The sequence below is a fragment of the Hylobates moloch genome, unplaced genomic scaffold (genome assembly GCF_009828535.3).
Source record: "Hylobates moloch isolate HMO894 unplaced genomic scaffold, HMol_V3 SCAFFOLD_2, whole genome shotgun sequence".
NCBI classification, from domain to species: Eukaryota; Metazoa; Chordata; class Mammalia; order Primates; family Hylobatidae; genus Hylobates; species Hylobates moloch.
The window spans coordinates 16932076-16956798 of record NW_026652277.1 but is presented as its reverse complement, the minus strand read 5'-3'; the positions used below and the strand labels follow the sequence as shown (position 1 = coordinate 16956798).

The 24723-nt window shown below is 43.1% G+C and overlaps 1 protein-coding gene and 1 long non-coding RNA gene across 3 annotated transcripts; one reads left to right on the top strand and one right to left on the bottom strand.

Moving 5' to 3' along the window:
- Positions 1-913: 913 nt before the first annotated feature.
- On the bottom strand, positions 914-10405 carry VIM (vimentin). Of its 2 annotated transcripts, none has more exons than XM_058432026.1 (10): positions 10267-10405; positions 8807-9516; positions 8081-8141; positions 5109-5204; positions 4860-5021; positions 3979-4104; positions 3122-3342; positions 2618-2661; positions 2122-2207; positions 914-1275 (listed from the first exon to the last, which is right to left on the bottom strand). In XM_058432026.1, exons 2-10 carry the CDS (start codon positions 9367-9369, stop codon positions 1234-1236), a joined length of 1401 nt encoding a protein of 466 aa, XP_058288009.1. In that variant the 5' UTR covers positions 9370-9516; positions 10267-10405; the 3' UTR covers positions 914-1233. The 2 variants fall into 2 exon arrangements, with proteins under 2 accessions (XP_058288009.1, XP_032020652.1); XM_032164761.2 differs by lacking the exon at positions 10267-10405 and adding an exon at positions 9765-9786.
- On the top strand, positions 8807-24501 carry LOC116475527 (uncharacterized). The gene is made up of 3 exons (XR_004249920.1): positions 8807-9447; positions 22450-22557; positions 23373-24501. It is a non-coding gene; the product is annotated as an uncharacterized LOC116475527 (long non-coding RNA).
- Positions 24502-24723: the final 222 nt, after the last annotated feature.

Here is a 24723-nt window from a genome sequence, read left to right as displayed (position 1 = left end):
ATTTTGTGCCTAATGCCATTCTCCAAACACAAAGGTGTTTAAAAATATCTGCATCTATAGATAGATGGATATAGGTATAGATATCACACACACACATGATAAAGCAGAGTGGTTTCATATATTAAAACTTGGTGAACTAGGCTGAGTGTGGTGGCTCATGCCTGTAATCCCAGCTTTTTGGGAGGCTGAGGGAGGATCGCTTGGGCACAGGAGTTCCAGACTAGGCTGGACAACACTTCGAGACCCCATCTCTACAAAAAATTAAAAAAATTAGCCAGGTGTGTGGCTAGTTGTGGGAAGAAAACTCACATTTTAGGCTAAAGTTAGACATTAGTTTATTTGTTTTGAGTACTCCTAGCTACTGAGGAGGTTGAGGTGGGAGGATTGCCTGAGCCTAGGAGTTGTTGGCTGCAGTGAACTATGATTGAGTCACTTTACTCCAGCTTGAGTGACAAAGTGAGATCCTGTCTTAAATCAAAGAAAAACTTGGTGAACTTTTTCCATTTCTCTGCATCTTGCTAGCGGAAGATAAGCCCCTATATCTTGGCAACTTCCTATGCTTTAACTCCCAAAGTGGAATTTGTGTTACTCATATGCTGTATGTACTAAAAAAGTTTTTATTTTTTTATTTTAGAAAATCTGTTTGTTATGATTAAAATCATGGAGCTGAGCTCATTTTATAGAGACCTATCTTCATTTTGGTACAAGTTACTTTATTCGACAGCACCTATTTGTAAATGTTTTTAAGTAATAATAAAAAGAAGTGAGGTCTATCAAAAATGACAAAATTAAGAACTACATCTCAAGCATAAATAACCTGCATTTATCAAGTTCCATGACTGTAATGACAAATTAACTAATAGGACCAAATAGAGAATTGTTTAGATATTATCCAATAAATAACACAACAAAAGAGTTTTTCCAAAGATTTATTGAAGCAGAAACAAGTTGGTCGGATACTTGCTGGAAAAAAAAGCAGTTTTAATCGTATTCAAAATACCTTTTAAAAAGTATTCTAGCACAAGATTTTTCTGTAAACTAGATTATGTTGTAAACTTTTTTCTAAATCTTTTAGGAGTGTCGGTTGTTAAGAACTAGAGCTTATTCCTATTCCAAATCTATCTTGCGCTCCTGAAAAACTGCAGAAAGGCACTTGAAAGCTGTTTCTTTAAGATATGGATTTCTTCTTTATTCTTGCTGGTAATATATTGCTGCACTGAGTGTGTGCAATTTTTATTCAAGGTCATCGTGATGCTGAGAAGTTTCGTTGATAACCTGTTTAAAAAAAAAAACCAAAATAAATATAATGCCACATGCCAAAGATTAAATTATCCTATATATCATGGCAAAAATCCTGCTAAATATATGTAATTTATTGTGCAAATCAGAAGGTTATGTTGCTTCTGCATGAGTGAAAGCTAGAAGGGGCAGACACACAAGATCCTCTTCCACTACAGGCAATATAAGGATCCAATGGAATGTTGTAACTTACAAAAAGAAATTTTTTTAAAAACTGTGTTTATAAAAGATGGTATAATAGTTGTACACAACACAGCCAAGTTTAAAAGCAATTAAGACATATTAAAACGTGCAGCAGGTACATTTTAAATTTATGTGCAAGGGAAGATTTCATGATGACTACAATAAATTGCAACTATTTCTTTCCTGGCATAGGGAGGTAATAAGACACTAAATGATCGTATGGCACATGCTTGTATTATGTAGATGGGTTTAGGAATCTATAAAGTATGGAGGTAGGAAGACGCCATATGTCCAGGATCAAAACATTCCTCATTCTGAGGTAGTCTAGTGAAGCTGTTTCATGTAGCTGCTTTAGGAAGTGGTTTAAGGAAGCTTACTCCCACTTCAAATTAAGCACCAAAGCAAATCACTAATTTTGGAGTGCAGGAAGATTGCTATCTCAACTTCACATCTAGGAGCCAAATAATTAGTTGGCTATGTGTACTGCTGGAAGAAGGAGCCTATTCTTTTTGTAGTAGGCATGAATGAAACCTGAACCTCTCAAATTAGCCAGCTGTATCTGAGATGCAGATTCATTGATTTTAAAATATATCAACTCCTGTCTGAGATTACTCTATTTTTTACTTAAAAGATACCAACCTGTCCATCTCTAGTTTCAACCGTCTTAATCAGAAGTGTCCTTTTCGAGTGGGTGTCAACCAGAGGGAGTGAATCCAGATTAGTTTCTAAATAAAAAAACAGGCCAAAAATGAGTAAAAATGAGTTGAGTTTTTTCTTAGAAAAAACAAGTAACCATTTTACTGAAACAATTATGATTTGTGGGGGAGAGGCAATTGTGTAAAGTACTACTCCTCAAATAATTTTAGAGTAGTCTCTGTTTGCAAACCCAGGCCCTGACACACTTGAGCATCAGGATGAGATAGTACTTGCAGCAGGAAGAAGGAAAAAGGAGCTTGCATTTAACTTAAAGCATAGAATGCAAGAGTGTACTTGGGTTTGAAAATTATAGATGTTTTATAGAGTTTTCTCTTATATGGCATTTTTCAGATACCCTAAAAAAAAAATGAACGCTTTGACATAAACACAACGGTTACAAGCTGCTGACGTTTTTCTTAAAGGGAAATAAAATGCTTACCCCTCAGGTTCAGGGAGGAAAAGTTTGGAAGAGGCAGAGAAATCCTATAAACAAATGAAGAGAAAGAGTAAAATTGCTGGCAAATAACTTCAACCACTAGGAACAAATTAACACACTTTTTGTTTTCGTCATGTAAGAAAACGTACTGTTTTAAATCATAAACTAGAGATTTGTCTCAGAAACATTTTCCCATGACTGGTCTTGTTAGTACATTTAAAATATGTTACTACAAGCATTTTCTCCACAGGGGCATGAACAAGAGTTAGGAGTGGAGGCTTTGACAGAGTTATGGGTTCAAATCCCAGCTCTGCTGTTGATTAACCCTTACTTCAGCAAGTCACTTACTCTCTCTCAATTCAAATTCCTCCCTCTACAAAAAGTGGAAAGTCGTTACCTCAAAGAAACTTTCTAAAGATTAAATGTCACACTGTGCCTAGAGCCCAGTGGCACAGGGCCTAACAAATGGTCAGCATGAGTTCACCCATCCGAGTCCGAGTTCCCTACCTGCTCTCCTCGCCTTCCAGCAGCTTCCTGTAGGTGGCAATCTCAATGTCAAGGGCCATCTTCACATTGAGCAGGTCTTGGTATTCACGAAGGTGACGAGCCATTTCCTCCTTCATATTCTGAATCTCATCCTGCAGGCGGCCAATAGTGTCTTGGTAGTTAGCAGCTTCGACGGCAAAGTTCTCTTCCATTTCACGCATCTGGCGTTCCAGGGACTCGTTCTGCAGGAGGTGGGAAAGATGTCTGGTGTTATTTCTCAGAAAAACCCAGCTGTTCCTTCTGCAATAATTTCCATTAGCGGCAAATGGCGACCACTCTAATTTTAGGTGGAGAATGCAAGTACCAAGTCCTTCATATTAGAAGCAATGATATAGGCAAGCTAAAACCTTCAAGAGTTCCATCAAGTCCCTTTTGAGGCCGGGCACGGTGGCTCACGCTTGTAATCCCAGCACTTTGGGAGGCCGAGGCGGGCGGATCACGAGGTCAGGAGATCGAGACCACGGTGAAACCCCGTCTCTACTAAAAATACAAAAAAAATTAGCCGGGCGTGGTGGCAGGCGCCTGTAGTCCCAGCTACTTGGAGAGGCTGAGGCAGGAGAATGGCGAGAACCCGGGAGGCGGAGCTTGCAGTGAGCCGAGATTGAGCCACCGCACTCCAGCCTGGGTGACAGAGCGAGACTCCGTCTCAAAAAAAAAAAAAAAAAAAAAGTCCCTTTTGAGTCTGTCTTGATAACTCATTTTCTTTGTATTATGGTATAAATTTTTACTCATTCAACATTTTGTTGAGGTATCATCATGAGCTTAGTCAGCAGAATGGGTCATTATTTTCCCTCTTTTACTGCAGGGTTGGTACTCACGGTTCCTTTAAGGGCGTCCACTTCACAGGTGAGGGACTGCACCTGTCTCCGGTACTCAGTGGACTCCTGCTTTGCCTGGCGCAGGGCGTCATTGTTCCGGTTGGCAGCCTCAGAGAGGTCAGCAAACTGTCGGGAAGAAAATGGAAATGTAGGTTGCTCACATTCAAGTCTTCTGACTCTCTTAGAAAAAAAAATCATATTTCTCACTGAATGTCTTCCAGTATAGGTTTAAATTTCTGTTTTGAAAGCCAGGGAAAGAGCAATGGAGTACTGACGTTAACATTTTCAGAGTTCACTCTACGGTGCTCATTTCAACACAGTGGAGGTGAAAGGTATGGCATTGGGTTTACTTGGAGGCAAGGTTAGGGGGAAGGGAGTCTGCTATTCTGAAGGAGGTGATGTGGCCAGGCGTGGTGGCTCACGCCTGTAATCCCAACATTTTTGGAGGCTGAGGAGGGTGGATCACCTGAGGTCAGGAGTTTGAGAGCAGCCTGGTTAACATGGTGAAACCCCATCTCTACTAAAAATACAAAAATGAGCCGGGCATGGTGGTGTTTGCCTGTGGTCCCAGCTCTTAGGGGGCTGAGGCAGGAGAATCACTTAAACCTGGGAGGCGGAGGTTGCAGCGTGCCAAGATGATGCCACTGCGCTCCAGCCTGGGCAGTAGAGCAAGACTCTGTCTCATAAATAAATAAGAAAATAAATAAATAAAGGAGGAGATGTGAGTGGTGGGGAGGCCGTGGCGACAAACACAATACGAGCAAGAAGTCAAAGCCAGCTTTGCATTGGAGCTAGAGGATATTTAGGAATCACACACAGGTACGGGGTTTTGCGAACACAATGCTTTTCTTTGGTTGAAGCCGTGCTGATCTGTTTCCTACCTTGGACTTGTACCATTCTTCTGCCTCCTGCAGGTTCTTGGCAGCCACACTTTCATATTGCTGACGTACGTCACGCAGGGCAGCCGTGAGGTCAGGCTTGGAAACATCCACATCGATTTGGACATGCTGTTCCTGAATCTGAGCCTGCAGCTCCTGGATTTCCTGCAAAAAGAACAGACAGACGGTCAGCTGTGCCAACCGTGGGGGCTGCCTTACCCTCATTCATTCCCTGAAAGTCACTCCACTAACCTCTTCGTGGAGTTTCTTCAAAAAGGCAATCTCTTCTTGCAAAGATTCCACTTTGCGTTCAAGGTCAAGACGTGCCAGAGACGCGTTGTCAACATCCTATTTTGAACAGAGAAAAGACAGGACATGGAGGATGTAAAAGTCTATGCCTTATCTCATTTATTTGTCTTAGATTAACCATCTGAACCTAGTCTCCTTACTACAGAAAAGGTGTTGACACATTTTATGACCCTGGAATAGGTTGATAAGTCATTCAGTGCTATCATATGCTGTGCTTTCTCCTGCTCACAAATATATTTTAATTGTGACTCCTTGTGTTTTACTCAAGGTGGTGATCGGACAATTTTAAAATAAATAAATGTCCACACACGGTAAACTGCACTCAGTCATGACTGAATCCACATTTTACCAGTGATATTTTAAAATTACTTTTTAAGGCTGGTCATGGTGGCTCATGCCTGTAATCCCAGCACTTTGGGAGGCTAAGGCGGGTGGATCACTTGAGGTCAGGAGTTCGAGACCAGCCTAGCCAACATGGCGAAACCCCGTCTCTACCGAAAATACAAAAATTAGCTGGGTGTGGTGGCACACGCCTGTAGTCCCAGCTACTTGGGAGGTTGAGGCAGGAGAATTTCTTCAACCCAGGAGGCAGAGGTTGCAGTGAGCTGACATAGTGCCACTGCACTCCATCCTGGGCAACAGAGTGACACTCTGTCTCAAAAAATAAAGTAATTCATTTAATTTAATTACTTTTGAAATCTAGAAAATCTATGCCACAACATTTTTAAGATTTGTTTTGTAATTTCATGGAATAACATGATGATAGAGGTGGACAAATTTTCACAATTTCATGTACACTTGAGTACATGGAGAACAGAAAATTGTGCTTCAAGAGTTTTAGCTTTTTTTCTCCACTCAAATCTTCTGAAACTTATCCTTAGGCGCCAAAGCAAATATGTAGTCATCTGGCATCCATTGTACCAGGCTAGATTTATAATCAGAAATAACCCAATTCAGGATATGCATGCCAAAGATTCAGTTCAGGAAAAAATGGAAAAGAAATGTAACTCTACACTGTATTTGCTTTGCTTTCTCTGGTGGATTTTTCTTCCAAAACTCCTTTGACTCATCCTATAAAGGCGTGTCTTTTTCACTTGCCACTGTATCAGTTCAGTTGGCCTGTTTCAGAATGACTGGTCAAGCTTGCAGAGAATGACACTAAATGAAGGATTTTTGCTGATTCAGCAGTCCTTCTATGTTTCCATTTGTAAAGCTCAACATTCCAAATCAGAATATGTAATCTTGCAACTAAGATTTTATTTCCTCTCAAACGGATGCGTGAGGATTGCTTATCTTGTCAGCAATTAAATTTGGAGTTCAGTTTATAGCCTTACAGTCTTAAACTGTTGAGACTTTTCTATCACCTTGGTGGAAAAACGAATGAAGAGTGGGTGATAAAAAGATCAGACTTGATGAAAACATTCATTTTTACTTGTTAAGCCCTAAAAAATACACAAAAGATATTTCACTAACCTCCAAAGAAAGATCAACATGGTATTCTATTACACTGAAGAGAATGAGGAATTTTGCTTAATCTCGAAACAGAGGATCTTTTTTATTGATGTTGTTTTATGTTAACTCACTACTCTGCAGAAAACATGACAGGTGTGATAATCAAAAACGCTCAAGGACTAAAATGAACCACACATTGCTGTGGTTAAATTAATTTGGTAAATGTATTTCAGTTTCAAAATGTTATACTACACTATTCATCTGAGAGTGCTTTGCAGTTAATCTCAGTAAATATCCCAGGGAATACAACTATAAACTATAATGCGGATCTTCTGGCTTTTGGATTCCAATTTTAGGTTAAAAATTCTGTAAGTCCATCTAATTTTGGTGAAAAAAAAAAACACGCACAAAAACCCTTTAGTTAAAATTCAATTTTTCAGCCTTGGGTTTATTACTATTATTATTTTTTATGGCGAGAGTGCTAAAGAACACAAGAACCCAATCGAGAAAGGACTTTCAAAATGTGAGGTATGCTTGTAGCTTTAAAAACTTTTTACATTACATACTTCTCAAGTCTGGGCCAGATATTAGATAACGGATGTTAGCAAATACTCGTGTCCAATTAGAACCGTGCTTACATCATTACATATTCAGTAAGAATGTAGCCTGTTGCAAAGCTTCCCTGGGAACACAAAGACTCCTATTATTTCTGTCCAGAGCCACCACATTTGCCAGAATGTCTGTATCTACATTCCATAGTGAAGCCCATAGAAACCATTAATACCCCTCAGCCGAGGGGACAGATGGCTCCTTTCCACCCTTATTAGAACACAAAATAGTTGTGCATACTGATACTTCCATCGAACTTTAATGCCACAATAGAAGTTGCAAAGAAGAAAAGAAACTTGCTGGCTCCATTCCAGTTGTAAACTAAGTTTTCTTATCTTCCAACACGTATTCCATTTTAAACTGCAGGGCATAACTGCGCTTTTTGTGGCCTTGTAAAAATTAAGCAACTTGACTTTGGTAAACCACAATCTAAAATTGTAACCGTTCGAAACCAGAAGGTCAACGTGTTGCAAAACTGTGCAACATTTTGGAAAGAAAAGTAAAAAGTTAAAAGATTTTTCTTTATGTCCCAAGTAATTGCTAAGAAATCATTCAAGGATCGCTTGAACCCGGGCGGCGGAGGTCGCAGTGAGCCAAGATCTCGCCACTGCACTCCAGCCTGGGCGACAGAGTGAAACTCCGTCTGAAAAAAAAAAAAATCGTTCAAGGGGTTTTATTAATATTTTTTCTAATCATGAGGAGCTCCAACCTGTGGTCTTCCCGCCACTAGAGGGCTTTAAGCGCTGCCCTGAAGTTTTGCACTTTTTAGACGTGAGTTAAGCAACTTTTAGAATTGCTCGTGGGTTGTGTTGGGTGGGGTCAGGCGGCTGCAAGTGGGAAGAGAGTCTACAAACCTGTCTGAAAGATTGCAGGGTGTTCTCGGCTTCCTCTCTCTGAAGCATCTCCTCCTGCAATCTGAAACAGTTGCGCATTAACCAAAGGGGAACGGGGAAACCGCCAGGGGCGGGGCGGCCACACCCAACCACCACGTATTCGCGCTGCGCCTCCAGAGCAGCTGCGCCACCTCCGCGCAACTAGCGCCTGCAACTTTCAGACCTGCCGCCCTCGGCAGGTTTCAGCGGGACCTCGGGCACCGCGCAGAGGGGCAATCACGGTGGCTGCACAGACCTGTAGGACAGCCCCGCCATCCCCGCCCCTGAGAGACCATCCCTTTGTCTCGCTCCCTCCACCGCCTTCCCCTCCTACGTTCTCCCGCCCGGTGATTGGCAGCCCGCCAGAAGGGGCAGGAAACTTTCTAAAAGTTTGGAGGACTCGCTCTCATTGTGCCCAAGGGCCTTCAACTGCCCACAAAGTGGTAGTTTTAAGAAATCTGTAACTTGAAACGGAGCGTCCTTGGGCAATGTGTGGGGACAGAGGGGGAAATGCGAACTGCAAGGTCTGGGTTCTGGGCGGGGCTGCGCCGCCACAGCCACAGCCCCGCTCTCCGCTGTCCCCCGGGCAGGCCTCCCCCCCGGCCACATCCCCAAGGGCGTGGCAGCTCTTGCGGGGGCCGGGGGGGCGTTCCCCTCTCCCTCCAGCCCTCTCCCGAGGCCCAGCGACTTGCATGGGCGCAGCCTTACTTCTCCCGGAGACGCATGATGTCCTCGGCCAGGTTGTCGCGCTCCACCTCGACGCGGGCTTTGTCGTTGGTTAGCTGGTCCACCTGCCGGCGCAGCTCCCGCATCTCCTCCTCGTAGAGGTCCCCCAGGCGCGACTTGCCCTGGCCCTTGAGCTGCTCGAGCTCGGCCAGCAGGATCTTATTCTGCTGCTCCAGGAAGCGCACCTTGTCGATATAGTTGGCGAATCGGTCATTCAGCTCCTGCAGCTCCACCTTCTCGTTGGTGCGGGTGTTCTTGAACTCGGTGTTGATGGCGTCGGCCAGCGAGAAGTCCACGGAGTCCTGCAGGAGCCGCACCCCGGGCACGCTGCTCCGCAGGCGCACCGCAGAGGAGCGCGTGGCATACACGCCGCCCGGGGACGAGGCGTAGAGGCTGCGGCTGGTGCTGGGGCGCAGCGCGCTGCCCAGACTGTAGGTGCGGGTGGACGTAGTCACGTAGCTCCGGCTGGAGCTCGGCCGGCTCGCGGTGCCCGGGCCGCCGAACATCCTGCGGTAGGAGGACGAGGACACGGACCTGGTGGACATGGCCGCGGAGGGTGGCGATAGGCTGGGCGGCGTCGGTGGCGCGAACTGGCTCCCGGAGAAGAGGCGAACGAGGGCGCGGTGGGTGTGGGTGGTGGGAGCGCGGCTGCGTCTCTGGCGCGGGGACCTCGGAGCGAGAGTGGCAGAGGACTGGACCCCGCCGAGGGCGCTGTTTTTATAACCCCGTTACGATAGAGGGTCCCCTCCCACTGCCATCCCAGCCGCGGAGCGCGCCAGCCAATAGGGACCTAGCGAGAAGCGGGGAGGGTAGGCGGGTGGGGTAGCGGCGCCCTCGAGCCTTTCTGCTCAGGGGCCTGGGACTGGGCATGGTCCCGTTACTTCAGCGCTGGGCTGGGACTTTTGGGGGCTTTCCGGATGATAGTCTGAGCTGGGCTCACCCTGGGGTGCTGAAAAAGGCGGGGTCGCGCGGTGAGGGGGGGATCCGCCCGGCACTGAACCAGAGGGTCCGGTGGCACCGCGCCAAAGGGGCGTGGGAGGAGGCGCGCGGCGGCTTCGGGGCTGCGGTCAGGTGGGGAGACCCGCGGGCAAAGGAGCGGGAAGAGCAAAGAGTAAGGAATCTGGCAGATCTGAAGTCGCGGAGAAAGAAACAAAGAGCGCCTGAGATTGGAATGCGGGGTGGGGGCGCGCACAGCGCAGGAACGCAGGGCTCTGGCCTCGCGCAGCCTGGCGCACCGCCCGCTTGGAAAGGGGGGGCTGCTCCGGCCCGCGCCTCTGTCCATCGACTTGCTTTGGCGGGGAGATGTTGGGGGGAGGGGAGGTTCTGTCGAGGGACCTAACGGGCTCAGTCCAGCTTCGGACGGCGGGAGTTGCGAGACGGCGGTGGCAGAGGAAAGCCCGAGGGAGAGGGGTGGGGTCGCTTAGTCACCGGCGGTGACTCACCGCGCCCTGCTGTCCCGCCGATTGAGGCCTCCTAGCGGTTTAGGGGAAACCGTTAGACCAGATTGATTCAAGTCTCCGCGGGCTCCGCGCGCGCTGCTGGTTCTCGGTGCTACCAACTTAGAGCTGGGCCATCGCTTTGATGTGTGCGGTCGGGCCCTGTGGGGGACAAGAGCGCCCCTAAGTTCTTAATAACTCGCTAAAGCCTGGCTTTGCTCGAATGTGCGGACTTTTTGTTAGCAACAAACTTCTGCAGCCTTTGGAGAGGCGCCATACGTGGGCCTCCCGGATCACGACTGCACCGGGAAGGTTTTTCTTGCAGAGTCCCCGCCCTCGTCCCTCCGGTCTCCTCTCGCTCTTACCCCTCCCGCCATGAAACCACACCCAACGTTTTAAACAAGATCTGAAAATTCTAGGTGAAAGAGGAAACTCGACGTCCGTAGTTTCAAAATCGAACTCAGTGATCAGTGGTTTTTACCCCGGTGGAAGTCATTAAAGATATAATGTGAGCCAATTAAAGAATTAATTAGGTGTTGCTTAAAAACCCCAATTTGATTAATGAGTTCAAATGAAAGGCAATTATATAACACAAATGACAGAATGTTTGGCGGCGATAGATTTATGTGTTAATTTTAGGACAGCAATGCACAGTACAGGGTTCACGGTGATTTGTCTGGGAAATGTCACCGGTCCTGTTTTCCAAAAGAATTCGTGCAATTGACCTTGGGGTGAGAGGGATAAAACTGTCTACGCAGCAAAAAACTTCGTGTCCAAGACATGGAGGGAGTGTTCAGATTCTGTCACCTTAACCTTTCTAGGGAAATCACTCAATTCAAGGGCTGTTGTTTCAATATTAGTAACGAGCAGAGCTGAGTACTTACTCTCTAAGGGAGGATAAAAGGAAACTGTAAATCAGTCTTGTGATTTAGTAGCAATTGAAAAATCACAGGTTTTTTGAGTATTTAGATTTATGGTGTACTGTAAAGGATTAACTGCAGAACCACTGTAAAATTGATTCTGCAGTGGATAGGAGGAAAAAAAAGTATTTCCCTCTTTTTTTTTTGGTGACGGCACGGGGTACTGCAGGTTACCTGGTATTTAAGAAACATAATTTACAGGTACATGAAGAACTTATTCTGACTTCTTTGGACAAGCCTCTTTTAGGCAATATTTTGTTTACCTTATCCCAGTTCGTTCTTGCCAATGGTGCTGCTAAGGTGGAATTACAGGACTCTACTGCCCAGTTCGCCTGCTGGGGCTTTCTTTTATTCTCTCTTTCACTGGGAGGCTGCGGGTCATTCCCCAAGAGCATTCCTGGGGCTGGGTGCCCTGGAGGACAGGCCTATGTTCTGAGTTACGTCTTGCTTTCTGAGAGCCCTTTATTCAAGCCACTGCTCAGCAAATGTCACCATTGTGAGTTTGCCTGGAACCCTTAGAATGAGAAAAGTGATCTCCCTATGGGAGGAAGAGAGTGTGGAACTCACTTCTACATGCAGTGCCGGTCCCAGGGCAATGCGGTGGCACTGTCAGGGGACGCTTGCTGACTGACTCACTATGGAAAAGGAGGACAAGGCATTGGCGCGGTGTGGCACGGTGCCCTGCTGGTGCCCATAGCCGATTCCTCAGGGCTGCGGTGATGTCTCCTGGAATGGGCACTGATCGTCTTCATCATCTCAGGGATAGGTAGCTCCTCCTTCCAACCTGTCCCCATTCTGAAGTCTCTGGGCTGTGATAGGCTGCTCTCTTGCCACAGACATGTTTGTTTGATGCATATAGAATGTATACAAGTGTAGGTGGTCTGTAATCCCAGCACTTTGGGAGGCCAAAGCAGGAGGATTGCTTGAGATCAGGAGTTTGAGACCAGCTTAGGCAACATATATATATGAAACAAAAAAAATAGCCAGGCGTGGTGGTGCACACCTGTGGTCCCAGCTACTTGTGAGACTGAGGCAGGGGGATTGCTTGAGCCTGGGAAATTGAGGCTGCAGTAGGCTGTGCACACCACTGCACTCCACCCTGTGCAACAGAGTGAGAACCTGTCTCAAAATAAAGTATATGTATGTACTACACACATATATATACACACACATATACAGAGTTCAATGTGTTTTTCCTATTGGAAAATGCCATTGTTTTTGGTGGGCTGTAAGAGAAGTGAAAGCTACAGAAAGACTTTCATTCATTCATGTAGAATTCATGAGACTTAAGAATTCATTTCATTCTGAGGTAAGATATACAGTGCCTCAATCAATGGGTGATAGTTATCAGTCAGGGAGATCAATGAATCTAAACTCACATCCTTGAGTGAGACAACTCAGCCTGCTCTCTATGCTACTATGTTCTTAGGTATCTTTTGGGTACACAGACATAGCTTTCCTGGGTTTTGTGTTTATTTTTTGATTGCTATGAAAACCTATCTCAGAAGTATTTTTAAGTGCTGGACTGGGAAGCTGCTTTCAACACAGCATGATGCAAGTTGCATATAAATAAAGACATGGTGGTATAATTCATAGACCAGGCATAAACACTACCACATCTAAATTACCAACAGTGATTTTGGAATTTGCAAGCTGTCATGATGTCAGTTGAAATGGGTGACTTAAACTGACGGACCAGCCAGCCGTGTGGACAGAAGCTTAGTGGCCTATGGAGGCTTTGGGAAAGCTGGCTAGCCGTGCCAAGAGAACAGCATCTAGCAGGACTGTTTGGATGGAATGTTAGAAAGAAGAAGGAGGGTACAGTGAGGGCATGAAAACCGTAGCAAAACCTAAAATCCATGGAAATACAGGTAATAATAATAAATAGTATAATAAGTAATGTTGATGCCAACTGAATGACAGGCACTGTGTATATATTTAATTTAACTTAATGCACTCACACCCTCCTGCAAGATAGACTTGATCATCCATTTCACTAATAAGGAGCCTAAGATGCAGGCTAGCAATTTTCTTGTGGTTGTATGACTAGAAGGGGTGGGAAGAAGGGAACAAGAATTTGAATTGAGGCCTTTCTGACTCTAAATGTACTTCTCTTTTCTGTTTGCCTTGATAACAAAATTTTGCTTACTGTCAACCAGTTCAATTCACAAATATTAAGTGCTGGACCTATTATTTAGGGATCTGCTGTGTTCCAGGAACTGAAGAGATGGGATGATTAACACAGATCTTGCTGCAAAGGGACAGATAGAGGACTTTGGCAGACAGCTATAACACCATGTTTACGATGTAAAATGATGTAAAAAACAAAATCAAATGATGTAACAGTGATCATACTATATAAGAAGGGAGATTTGTTTTCACCTGCATTCTAAAACATTACTTTCATTTGTGAGTTAAAAATTTTCATTTAGATTCTGTTTTGCCTCTTAGGAGGAATCACATGCAAGATTGGGTTTAGCCCGTCTCACGCCCTAAAACCCATGAACCACCGTCGCTTCCCCTGCCAGCTTCCCTGTCTATTCAGGGCAATACAGCAAAACAACAAGATTGGAAACTTTCATCATTGCCACTTCCTAACTCTTCCATCTCAGATCCAATGGGTATCATGCCCCACTCTTCCTGGATCCACTCCTCTGTTACGTTGCTGTCACTCAGATCCAAGCCATTTCATACCTCCTTCCTGCAATACTGCAATTGGCTTCCGTTCCTCCATGCTTGCTTGCTTTCTTTTTTGAGACGTGGAGTCTCGATCTGTCCCTCGGGGCTGGAGTGCAGTGGCGCGATCTCCGCTCACTGCAAGCTCCGCCTCCCCAGTTCACGCCATTCTCCTGCCTCAGCCTCGCGAGTAGCTGGGACTACAGGGGCCCACCACCACGCCCGGCTAAGTTTCGGAATCTTTTTAGCAGAGACGGGGTTTCACCATGTTACCCAGGATGGTCTCAATCTCCTGACCTCGTGATCCGCCCGCCTTGGCCTCCCAAAGTGCTGGGAGTACAGGAGTGAGCCACCGCGCCCGGCACCTCCATGCTTTCTTTTCTCCCACCAATGCATCTATCTTCAAGCCATCACCCCTTTTTCTTTAAAACTTACATATATTTATATAGACAAAGGCTTGCTCTGTTGCCTAGGCTGGAGTGCAGTGGCGCAGTCATAGCTCACTGCAGCCTCTTAACTCCTGAGCTCAAGCATTCCTACTGCCTCAGCCTCCCTAGAAGCTGGGAGTGCCACCCATGCCTAGCCAACTTTTTATTTTTTGTAGAGCCAGGGTCTTGCTATGTTGCCCAAGCTGGTCTTGAACTCCTGGGCTCAAGAAATCCTCCAGCACTGGCCTCCCAAAATGCTGGGATTACATGCACGAGCCTCCACATTTGGCCAAAAACTTCCTTCTTTAAACTTCTTGGTGGGAATTGCTCATCTCCTCACTAGAATGTAATCTCCCTAAGGGCAGGTAGGAATTTTTTTCTCTTTTGTTCACTACTGTATTTCCAGTGGCTAGAGAAAAGCAAGGCACATCTGTTGAATATATACATTAATACATGAGTAGTTCGTAGAAGGAAGAAATATAGTGTGTGGGGCTAATATTTACTGGTGCTCATTATGTTTAAGCATTGTGCTAGTCACTTTAGACGTGACTACATTTAATCTTCACAAAGTATCGTGATACACAACTTTTATTCATTTACTCCAAACATATTTATTGAATATTTGCCATGTGCCAGGCAGTCTGGTAGACCCTGGGGAAGGGACCAAAGCAGGTATGGCCCAAAGCCTCTTGGAACATAGTGTTGAGTCTGTGTATATGTATATGATACAGAGAGACAATACCCATAAAGGAACAAACAAAATAATTGCAACTGTTGATAAAGACTATGAGGGAAACAGAAATTATCCTGCGGAGGAGGTTGAGGATCGTAGTTAACTGGTGGCCTTTGGAAGCTATGTTAAGTATGTATATGCATCCTCAATTTCCACTGTTCCCCCCAGGCAGCAATTTCAGTAGAACCCTAAGCTCTTTCTTATTCCATGAATACAGTACATTTCCCCCACCCTCAGGTCTTTCCTCATATTCCATTCAGCAGATAGATGTATTCATATATTTTTTTGCACTGCCTGCAGTGTTTCTTAGTATATTTCAGTAAGTAAGATACTTTTTACACCTCTAGGGATCTCATAGCCTTGTATAAGGATTAGAAAGCAGAAAAGAGTTGGAATACATAGCGGAATGTGGTAAGTGAGTGCTGTTGCACAGATAGGATAAAATGCTAAAGAGTTTAGGTGGAGAAATAATCATTGCAGCGCTATTCACAATAGCAAAGACATGGAATCAACTCAGGTGCCCATTAACAGTGGATTGGATAAAGAAAACATGGTACATATACACTGTGGAATATTACGTAAGCATAAAAAAGAATGAAATCATGTCCTTTGTAGCAACACGGATACAACTAGAAACCATAAACCTAAGCAAATTAATGCAGAAACAGAAAACCAAATACTGCATGTTCTCACTTCTAAGTGGGAGCTAAACATTGGGTATACACAGACACAAAGATGGAAACAATGAACACTAGGGATTCCCAAAGTGGGAAGGGAGGGAGGAAGCAAGGATTGAAAGACCACCTATCGAGTACTATGTTCGCTATTTGGGCAACGGGATCATTAGAAGCCCAAACCTCAGTATCACGCAACGTACCCATGTAACAAACCTGCACATGTACCCCCTAAATCTAAATAAAAAAAAACTATAATACTATGCCTAAAAATAAGTTAAATATTGTTGAGAAAACAAATGATCATATCTACTTGAGGGAGAACAGAAAATGTCATTAGAAAAGATAGTATTTGAAGAATGAGTACAATTTCTACAGCTTATCATGGCAAAGAAAGGTTGCTCTAATGCTGACCAAACATTATAAGCAAAAACTGTGTGGGTGGCAGAGTGCTGAGGACATTTAGGGAACGGGAATAATCCCAAAGTTGCTGGATTCTGGAGTATTTGTAGGGGAGAAAGGGAACTGAAAGTTAACGTGGGGCCATGCGTTGGATGAGTAAATGCCAGGAAGAGGAGTTGATAATTAACGTGGTGGGCAGTGGGAATGCACTGTGAATTTCAACTAGGAGAAAGACATGCTCGTAGCTGTATTTTAGGGGTGGAGAATGAGGCTGATTTGAGGTCTGCTTGAGGTAGATCAAGTGAATGATAAAGGGAGCCTGATGCGGAGATTATTTTAGGAATTGTGATGTTTAAGGGCAAGGGGATAATCAAAATTGAGTAGGCTCTGAGCCTTGTGAACAGGATAATTAAAAGAATAGATGCAGCCGGGCACGGTGGCTCACGCCTGTAATCCCAACACTTTGGGAGGCCCAGGCGGGCAGATCATGAGGTCAAGAGATGGAGACCATCCTGGTTAACATGGTGAAACCCTGTCTCTACTAAAAATACAAAAATTAGCTGGGCCTGGTGGTGCGCACCTGTAGTCCCAGCTACTGGGGAGGTTGAAGCAGGAGAATCGCTTGAACCCGGGAGGCGGAGGTTGCAGTGAGCCAAGATAGTGCCCCTGTACTCCAGCCTGGCGACAGAACGAGGCTCCATCTCAAAAAAAATAAATAAATAAAAGAATAGATGCATTCCAGACAGAAATAATTAGTTGGAAAGTTAATTTGAGTTGAAAGACGGTTAATTCAGGTCCCCTAATCTGGAAGTATCTTCCCTTCTCTAGTCTATATAAATTATAGTCTCATGAAGGTGAGCTATAATTGGATAGTGTGGTTTTACATTATGCAGCAGTGGTCCCCAGCCTTTTTGGCACCAGGGACCGATTCCATGGAAGACAATTTTTCCATGGACCAGGTCGGGGGATGGTTTCAGGATGATTCAAGCATTTCTATTATTGTTACATTGTAATACATAATGAAATAATTATGCAAGTCACCATAACGTAAAATCAGTGGGAGCCCTGAGCTGGTTTTCCTGCAACTATATGGTCTCATCTGGGGATGACGGGAGACAATGATGGATCATTAGGCGTTACGTTCTCATAAAGAGCACACAACCTGGATCCCTGGTATGCACAGTTCAGAATGGGGTTCACGCTCCTACAAGAATCTAATGCCCACCGACCACTATCAGACCATGGCGCAGGGTCTACAGCATTTCTAAGCACTTCTAATCTGTTCACTTAAAGGAATAAAGTAGATGGTCTTATGTTGTCATTTAGCTGCTTTGAGTATGTTAGTCTTGTTCCCATAGCTAGTATAAAATCATGAACTTCATCACGATTCTCTAAAACAGTGTTTAAAACATCAAAAGGAAAATAAAACCTTAAAGACACTTTCTGGGAGGTATCTTTGAACATTTGAGGGGGAAAACACAGCTAACAATTCCCTGTAGACTATAAGTGATTTTTAACTTCATCAATGTCTAATTCACAGTCTATGACAGAGGAAAGAGAAGGTGGTAAGTATGTAGGGGGAACACAAGAGTTTAATTAACACATGGAGGAGAAATCTAGTGCAAAAATAAGTTCCTGCTGATGTTGGACAAAGAATTAAAGCCAGATTTTCAGTATTAGTTCACTTGATCAAAAACAAACAAAAAACCCATCAATCCAGTTATAAAAACCTCATGTCACTTGAAAGAGCCCTAAATGACATCATCTCAGTTTAGTTACTGGCTGAGTGAGACTACCATAAGAAAACTAGCACGTATTTGCCCAGTGGCCTATAATGTTGTTTTTCCTTTTTTTTGTAGAGAGAAAAAGGTTATGCCACAGCTAGAAAATTTGCCAAGTGCAATTGGCTTCTTGGGAATTTACTCTGCCTACTTTGAGGAGGTGATATAGTTCCCCAGTGGTAGTTTTTTTCTCAAGATATTTAGGTAAGGGACCTAATAATAATTTTGTTTAATAGCACAATTTTCTTTTTTAACTTTTATTTTAGGTTCAAGGGTACATGTGCAGGTTGGTTATGTAGGTAAATTTGTGTCATGTGGGTTTGTTGTACGGATGATTTCATCACTCAGGTACTAAGCTTAGTATCCAATAGTTATTTTTTCTTATCTTCTCCCTTCTTCCACCCTCCACCCTCAAGTAGGCCCCAGTGTCTGTTGTTACCTTCTTTGTGTCCATGTGTTCTCATCTTAGCTCCCACTTGTAAGTGACAACATGCAGTATTTGCTTTTCTGTTCCTGCATTAGTTTGCTAAGGATGATGGTCTCCAGCTCCATCCATGTTCCTGCAAAGGACATGATGTCTTTTTTTTTTTTTTTTTTGAGACAGAGTCTCACTGTCTCCCAGGTTGGAGTGCAGTGGCACGATCTTGGCTCACTGCAACCTCTGCCTCCCAGGTTCAAGCAATTCTCCTGCCTCAGCCTCCCAAGTAGCTGGGATTAAAGATGCATGCCACCATGCCTGGCTAACTTTTGCGTTTTAGTAGAGATGGGGTTTCATCATATTGGCCAGGCTGGTCTCGAACTCCTGACCTCAGGTGATCCACCCACCTTGGCCTCCCAAAGCGCTGGAATTACAGGCGTGAGCCACCATGCCCAGCTGATGTTCTTTTTCATGGTTGCATTGTATTCCATGGTGTATATGTACCACATTTTCCTCAGCCAGTCTTCCATTGATGTGCATATCAGTTGTTTAATTTTCTTTTAAAGAACAGATACATTTTTAATATAAATTTTTGTTTGCCTTTATGGTAACCTGTGACGTTGGAAGGGGATTACTGACCATCTATACAGTCATAATCTCTTTCCTATAAATCTGCGAAATACAATGGAACTCCATCTTATGTATTTCAAAACTGATTAATGAATTGACTGATATTTCCAAAAATGGACAATTGGGAGATGCTTTAACTCTGGCATATCACATTCACTCAGCCAGTGAAATGATTTTCTTCAGCATATTAAATGTTATATTTAATTTTGAATATGTTTGATAAACTCAGAGTTTAAAATAAACCTCTCAAGCTTTGTTTTTTGTGTATGGTGACAAAGATCAGTATGATTTGCAGAGGTTGGAAATGAAAATAAAAGACAAATTCTAGAAAAAAAAATAACACAAAGTAACCCTAAATGAAGCCATGTAGCAAATGGAAGGAAATATAAAATGACATAATGACAATATGCAAGGATTAAAAGACAAGAAAATTCATTAACATTACAATGAGATATAAGTAAAGAAAGACCATTCAGAGTTAACTGTAGCAGAATAAAGGATTTGGCAGCCCTCTTCGTAATTCTACCGTGACGATTTCTAAACTACTGAGTAAGGTTTTGTATTTCTAATTAGCTAAGTACTAGAAATATGTTCTCTAATGTGACTCATATGGATACGTGGCATATGGACAAAAAAATTCTGTGGTACTCAAGCTTAATATAGATTAAGTACATGTTCTTTGTAACACAAATTATGAGAAATTTTTCCGATACAATATTGTACTTTACTCGAATGGCATCGCTAGGACTTCAGACAGGTGTGATAGAATACACTGCAGAGATATTTATGTGTTTGATCAGGGTTTTTCTTTTTCTTTTTTTTTTTTCTTTTTTTAAGACAGAGTCTCACTCTGTCACCCAGGCTGGAGTGCAGTGGCACTATCTCGGCTCCAACCTCTGCCTCCCAGGTTCAAGCGATTCTCCTGCCTCAGCCTCCCAAGTAGCTGGGATTACAAGTGCCCACCACTACGCCTGGCTAATGCTGTATTTTTAGTAGAGATGGGGTTTCACCATGTTGGCCAGGCTGGTCTCGAACTCCTAACCTCCAGTGATCCACCCACATCAGCCTCCCAAAATTTTGTAATTACAGGCGTGAGCCACCACACCAGGCCAGGGTTTTTCTTTTGCTAACTCTAGGCTAGCTTTCACAGTCCTTGACTAATACTAGGTCCTTGAGTGAACCCCAAACAACCATCACCAGGCACACTTTGATATCATTGCTAAAACTGGAGTCTGACCTGGATAGAAAGGCTAATGGTAACCATAATGATTGCTTTCATATATTGAGTGCCTACAACATATGAAAGCAATCATTTAAACTTATTTAATCCTCACAACAGCCCGGTTTGACATATGAAGAAACTGAGGCACAGAGAAGGTAAGCAGCTTACTGAAGTTTATCCAGGCAAGAGGTGGCAGACCTGAACACAGGACTTCTGGCTCCAGTCCCCAAACTCTAAACCTCACTGTGCTGTGGTACTTTATATGCCATGGTAATTTTGTGCTACCATTGGAGATGTCCCCAAATCTCTTTGGCATTGTTATCATGATGTTTGTCTCTTTGATCTACTTTTTTCCAGTTCTGATGCAGCAACAGGACCCATTTTGATTCAGAGAATATGGTGCCCTTAGTGAATCATCAAGAAGTCCATAGACAGTTTTAGGGGTTTTCTGTGGAGATCTCATTTCTTAATTCTGACTCAACCCACCAGAATGAATGGATAATTATGGCATTTGAATCTTGCGTACGATTAAGTGAATAAAAATGCTTTGCCCCATTTGCTAGTAGAAAAGAAATAAAACCACATTTTTGGAACGCAGTACTTATATCAGTTAAAAACAACTTCTCCCTATACTTACCATCTATTAGTTTGATTTTTAGGGAGATTTATTAACATTTTAGTCCTTCATGGTAGTACTATTGTGCAATCCAAGAATTATGGGGGAGTTTTTGGAAATGAGAGGAGGCTCAGGGAATTATAGGCAACCAAGATTCTCAAGGCCAAACCCAATAGTGTTACTGATAATACCTATGGGCTATCCAGTTTTTAAATTTTCTCATGCAATACTAATCTCATTGCTTTTGTATGTCAGATTTTTGTAAGTAATGCTCATCAACACTGGGTTTATTTTAAAATAGAGCATACTTAATGTACTTCACATGTCTGCAAGGGCAACAGCAGCAAATACCACAGTCCTATGGTAAATATAAGGGAAAAAGAAAGTCATATATGTGTTAAAAAGTCTGATGAATGGCTCATGCCTGTAATCACAGCACTTTGGGAGGCCCAGGCGAGCGGATCATGAGATCAGGTGTTCGAGACCAGCCTGGCCAACATGGTGAAACCCTGTCTCTACTAAAAATACAGAAATTAGCTGGGCGTGGTGGCAGGCGCCTGTAATCCCAGCTACTTGGGAGGCTGAGGCAGGAGAGTCACTTGAAACCAGAAGGTAGAGGTTGCAGTGAGCTGAGATGGCGCCACTGCACTCCAGCCTGGGCAACAAGAGCAAAACTCCGTCTCAACAGCAACAGCAACAACAATAACAACAAAGCCTGATGAAATCCTAACTCAGCAGTGGCACAATTACTTCATAGATTGGATTATTTTGAAAAGAACCAGCAAACCCCATTTGGTGGATGTATTTTGAGTCTTTTTTTTTTTCTGAGACACTATCTTGCAATATCACCCAGGCTAGAATACAGTGACTCCATCACAGCTCACTGTAGCCTCGACCTCCTGGGCTCAGGCAATCCTCTTACCTCAGCCTCTTGAGCAGCTGGGACTATAGGCACATGCCACCATGCCCAGATAATTTTTTTAAAATATATTTTGTACAGACAGGGTTTTGCTGTGTTGTCAGGCTAGTCTCAAGCTCCCGAGCTCAAGTGATCCCTCCTTGGCCTACCCAAAGTGCTGGGATTACAAGCATGAGCCAATGCACCTGCACAGCCTGCATTTTGAGTCTTTAGGTGAGCTGGCTCCCTGCTAGGTGCTAAGGACACAGAAATGAATACCACCCCTCCCTTCCTCTCAGAGGGCTCCCAATCTGCTCCTCTTTTCTCTGTTGAATCACTTTGCCTTTGAGTCTTGCATAATGATGTGGCCACATTGAGACCTAGTTGAACAGTTTCACAATAACTCCCTTAAGTCAGAGGGCCTTGGTGAAATAACATTGACTTTTACCCTGAAATCCATGGAAATGCAAAGTTTACTGTTTTGTTCTCCTTGATAAAATATAGCATAATAACTAGTTGCTGAGTTACTACCTAAAACACAGGCCCCAAACTACAGCTGGGAAGGGCAGTTAGCAATTAAATAAAGGAAATGACTATGACGAGTGGGTTTGAAACCCAGCACACTGCCCATATCCTTCTTAGCGTAGGGAGGCATTGATGTTACTTAGGCAACTTTTATCACTAAGGAAGTAGTTTCGGTGACTCATGCTCATACAGAATGACTTATTTCAAGACCTGAGTGTTCAGTAACCTTACCATTATGCTTCTGTTTCCTTTTTTTTTGGACTCAGACAGCAAAGCTCCCTTTGGATGACATAGATTTCTTACTTAGTAGTATATCATGTGTTGGCTGTCCCACATTTTGTAATTTAATGGACTCGTGGCGATCAGAATAAAAGGTCAGTATTTCCTACAATATATTGATACGTTAAAGGTAGAACTAACACCTTATTTTCTAAGCAGAAATATTATCTTATTAACATATCTTATTAAATGTCTAAGTTGACATTTCTTGCCAATTATTTTTTACTTAATGTAGCAGTGCTGTTTCAAATACTAGTCATTATTTAATAACTAAAATGGAATGCTGAAGAATTTTGTACTATGACATAAAATGCCTTATTTTTTCCCCAAATACATGAAAAATGGAATTAAAATCTCCACTGAAGGTTGCTATTACAAAAGAAAGAAATCCTAAGGAAATTCATTGGCTAGGTTCTCCGTTCAGATTTACAGCCTACCTGCTCGATGGCCCAACAGCATTTATTTCTTGACAATTGACACTTTTTTCTGTGTTAAAAATAGCCGAGAAGTTGTAGAAAAATTAGTTAATTAAAAGAGTTATAGGTTGCTAATGTGTTTGGAGAGCTATATGGAAGAACTTACTGTTGACAGAAAAAGCAAGCCGCAAGCCAAGGACATGAGCTGGCTTCTGGGGGAGTGCAGGAACAACTTGGCTTGGGTTCCAGGGTTTTTCGGGAGCCTTGGAGATGCCAGCTTCCAGGGTGGTCAGCCCAGGACATACCTGAATCACTAGTATACCTTTTGTCCTAATTCCAGAAATGATGCCATAAATCTCAAAATTTGGACAGTGTTACTTGAGCTGTTTTAATTTTGCTTTCATTTGAGTCCTTTTCTGGTTTTAATTTTGTAGCTGGAACAGCTTGAAAAAGGCAATGAGTCATGACAAATATTTCTTTTCTTCTCGATATAGAAGCCTTCGATGTGAGGCCCAGGCATTCAGTACCATGTGTGCGATTCACAAGCCTTGGCATCTGCACAATTTTTTGGAAGGATCCATCAAGACAACACATCGGGGGTGTACTAGTGAAGAGATTTTCAAAATGTGCTACTCAGACCTGTAGCATCAGCATCACCGGATAATTTGTTAGAAATTCCAACTGTTAGGCCCCACTTTAGACCAACTGAATGTGAAACTCTGGGAGTACGTGGGGCCCAGTAATTTGTATTTTTACAAGACTTACCAGGTGATTCTGGGAACCACTGTGCTAGTGAATTGTTCCTGTCTGTGGCCACAAAGAATAAGAAAAGTATAGGGCTGGAAAATGGGGAAATTGATGAGTGTTCGTTTATGAGGAAATGAAGAATAGATAGAAAAGAATTAGTTAACTTTTGGAATTCAAAAAAGAAGCAATTTGTAAAAGCCAGGAATTTGATTTGAAGGACTCATTGCTTGCAGAATCTTTGCCTTCTCAGAGAGGGGCAATCCAGATCACTAGGTTACCGTGAAATATACTGGTGTGGCTCTAAAATTCTAGAATAATCTCTCTAGTGAGAAAAGGCATACCTTTCTATATTAGGACAAAACTTCAAATCAGGTTTGTAAAATCCTATAAGATGATTGTATCCCATTGCCATGGCCAACTTGTTTGTCTCTGGAGATCCCAGTTTCTACATCTGAAAACCATATGCATTCCTGCTCACCAGGAATTATCTCACTGAATGAAGCAAGAGATCCAGGATGTGTAAGAGAATTTATGAAGCATTTGGATTACCAAGAAATGTGAAATATAAAGATCAAGAATGATTAATACAAACACTGATAGTAAAGAGGTGTTTCGAAGTCGATACAAAAAATGACTTGCTTATTTCAGTCTCTCTTTGATATATCTGCCTTTTTAGTGCTGACTCTATCATGTATTCACTATTTGATTTTAAGTGAATCACATTTTTAAAGCTTTTAATCTGTTTCCTCAAAAAATATATTTTTAATAATATTTACTCACAGGATTGTTGTGAGAATAAAATTGATTCGATTGATTTTCCGGAAAAAAGGAAATATATTTTAAAAAAATAAAGCAATACCATTTTTGGATATGCTAGTGCTGTGATGGTCATTTTATGTCTGGGTTGAGGAATCCTAAAGGATTGTTGACATAATGACATCATCCAGGGGTTTGGAATAAGAGTATACATCAGCAAGTTTTCTGATTACAAAAAGTAGCTATGTTTACTTTTCTGGTAATTCTCCCTTAGTGGAATGTTTCAATTTTCTCATGAAATGGGGGAGATCCATTTTTTGAGAGCTCTGTTTTATTAAAGAA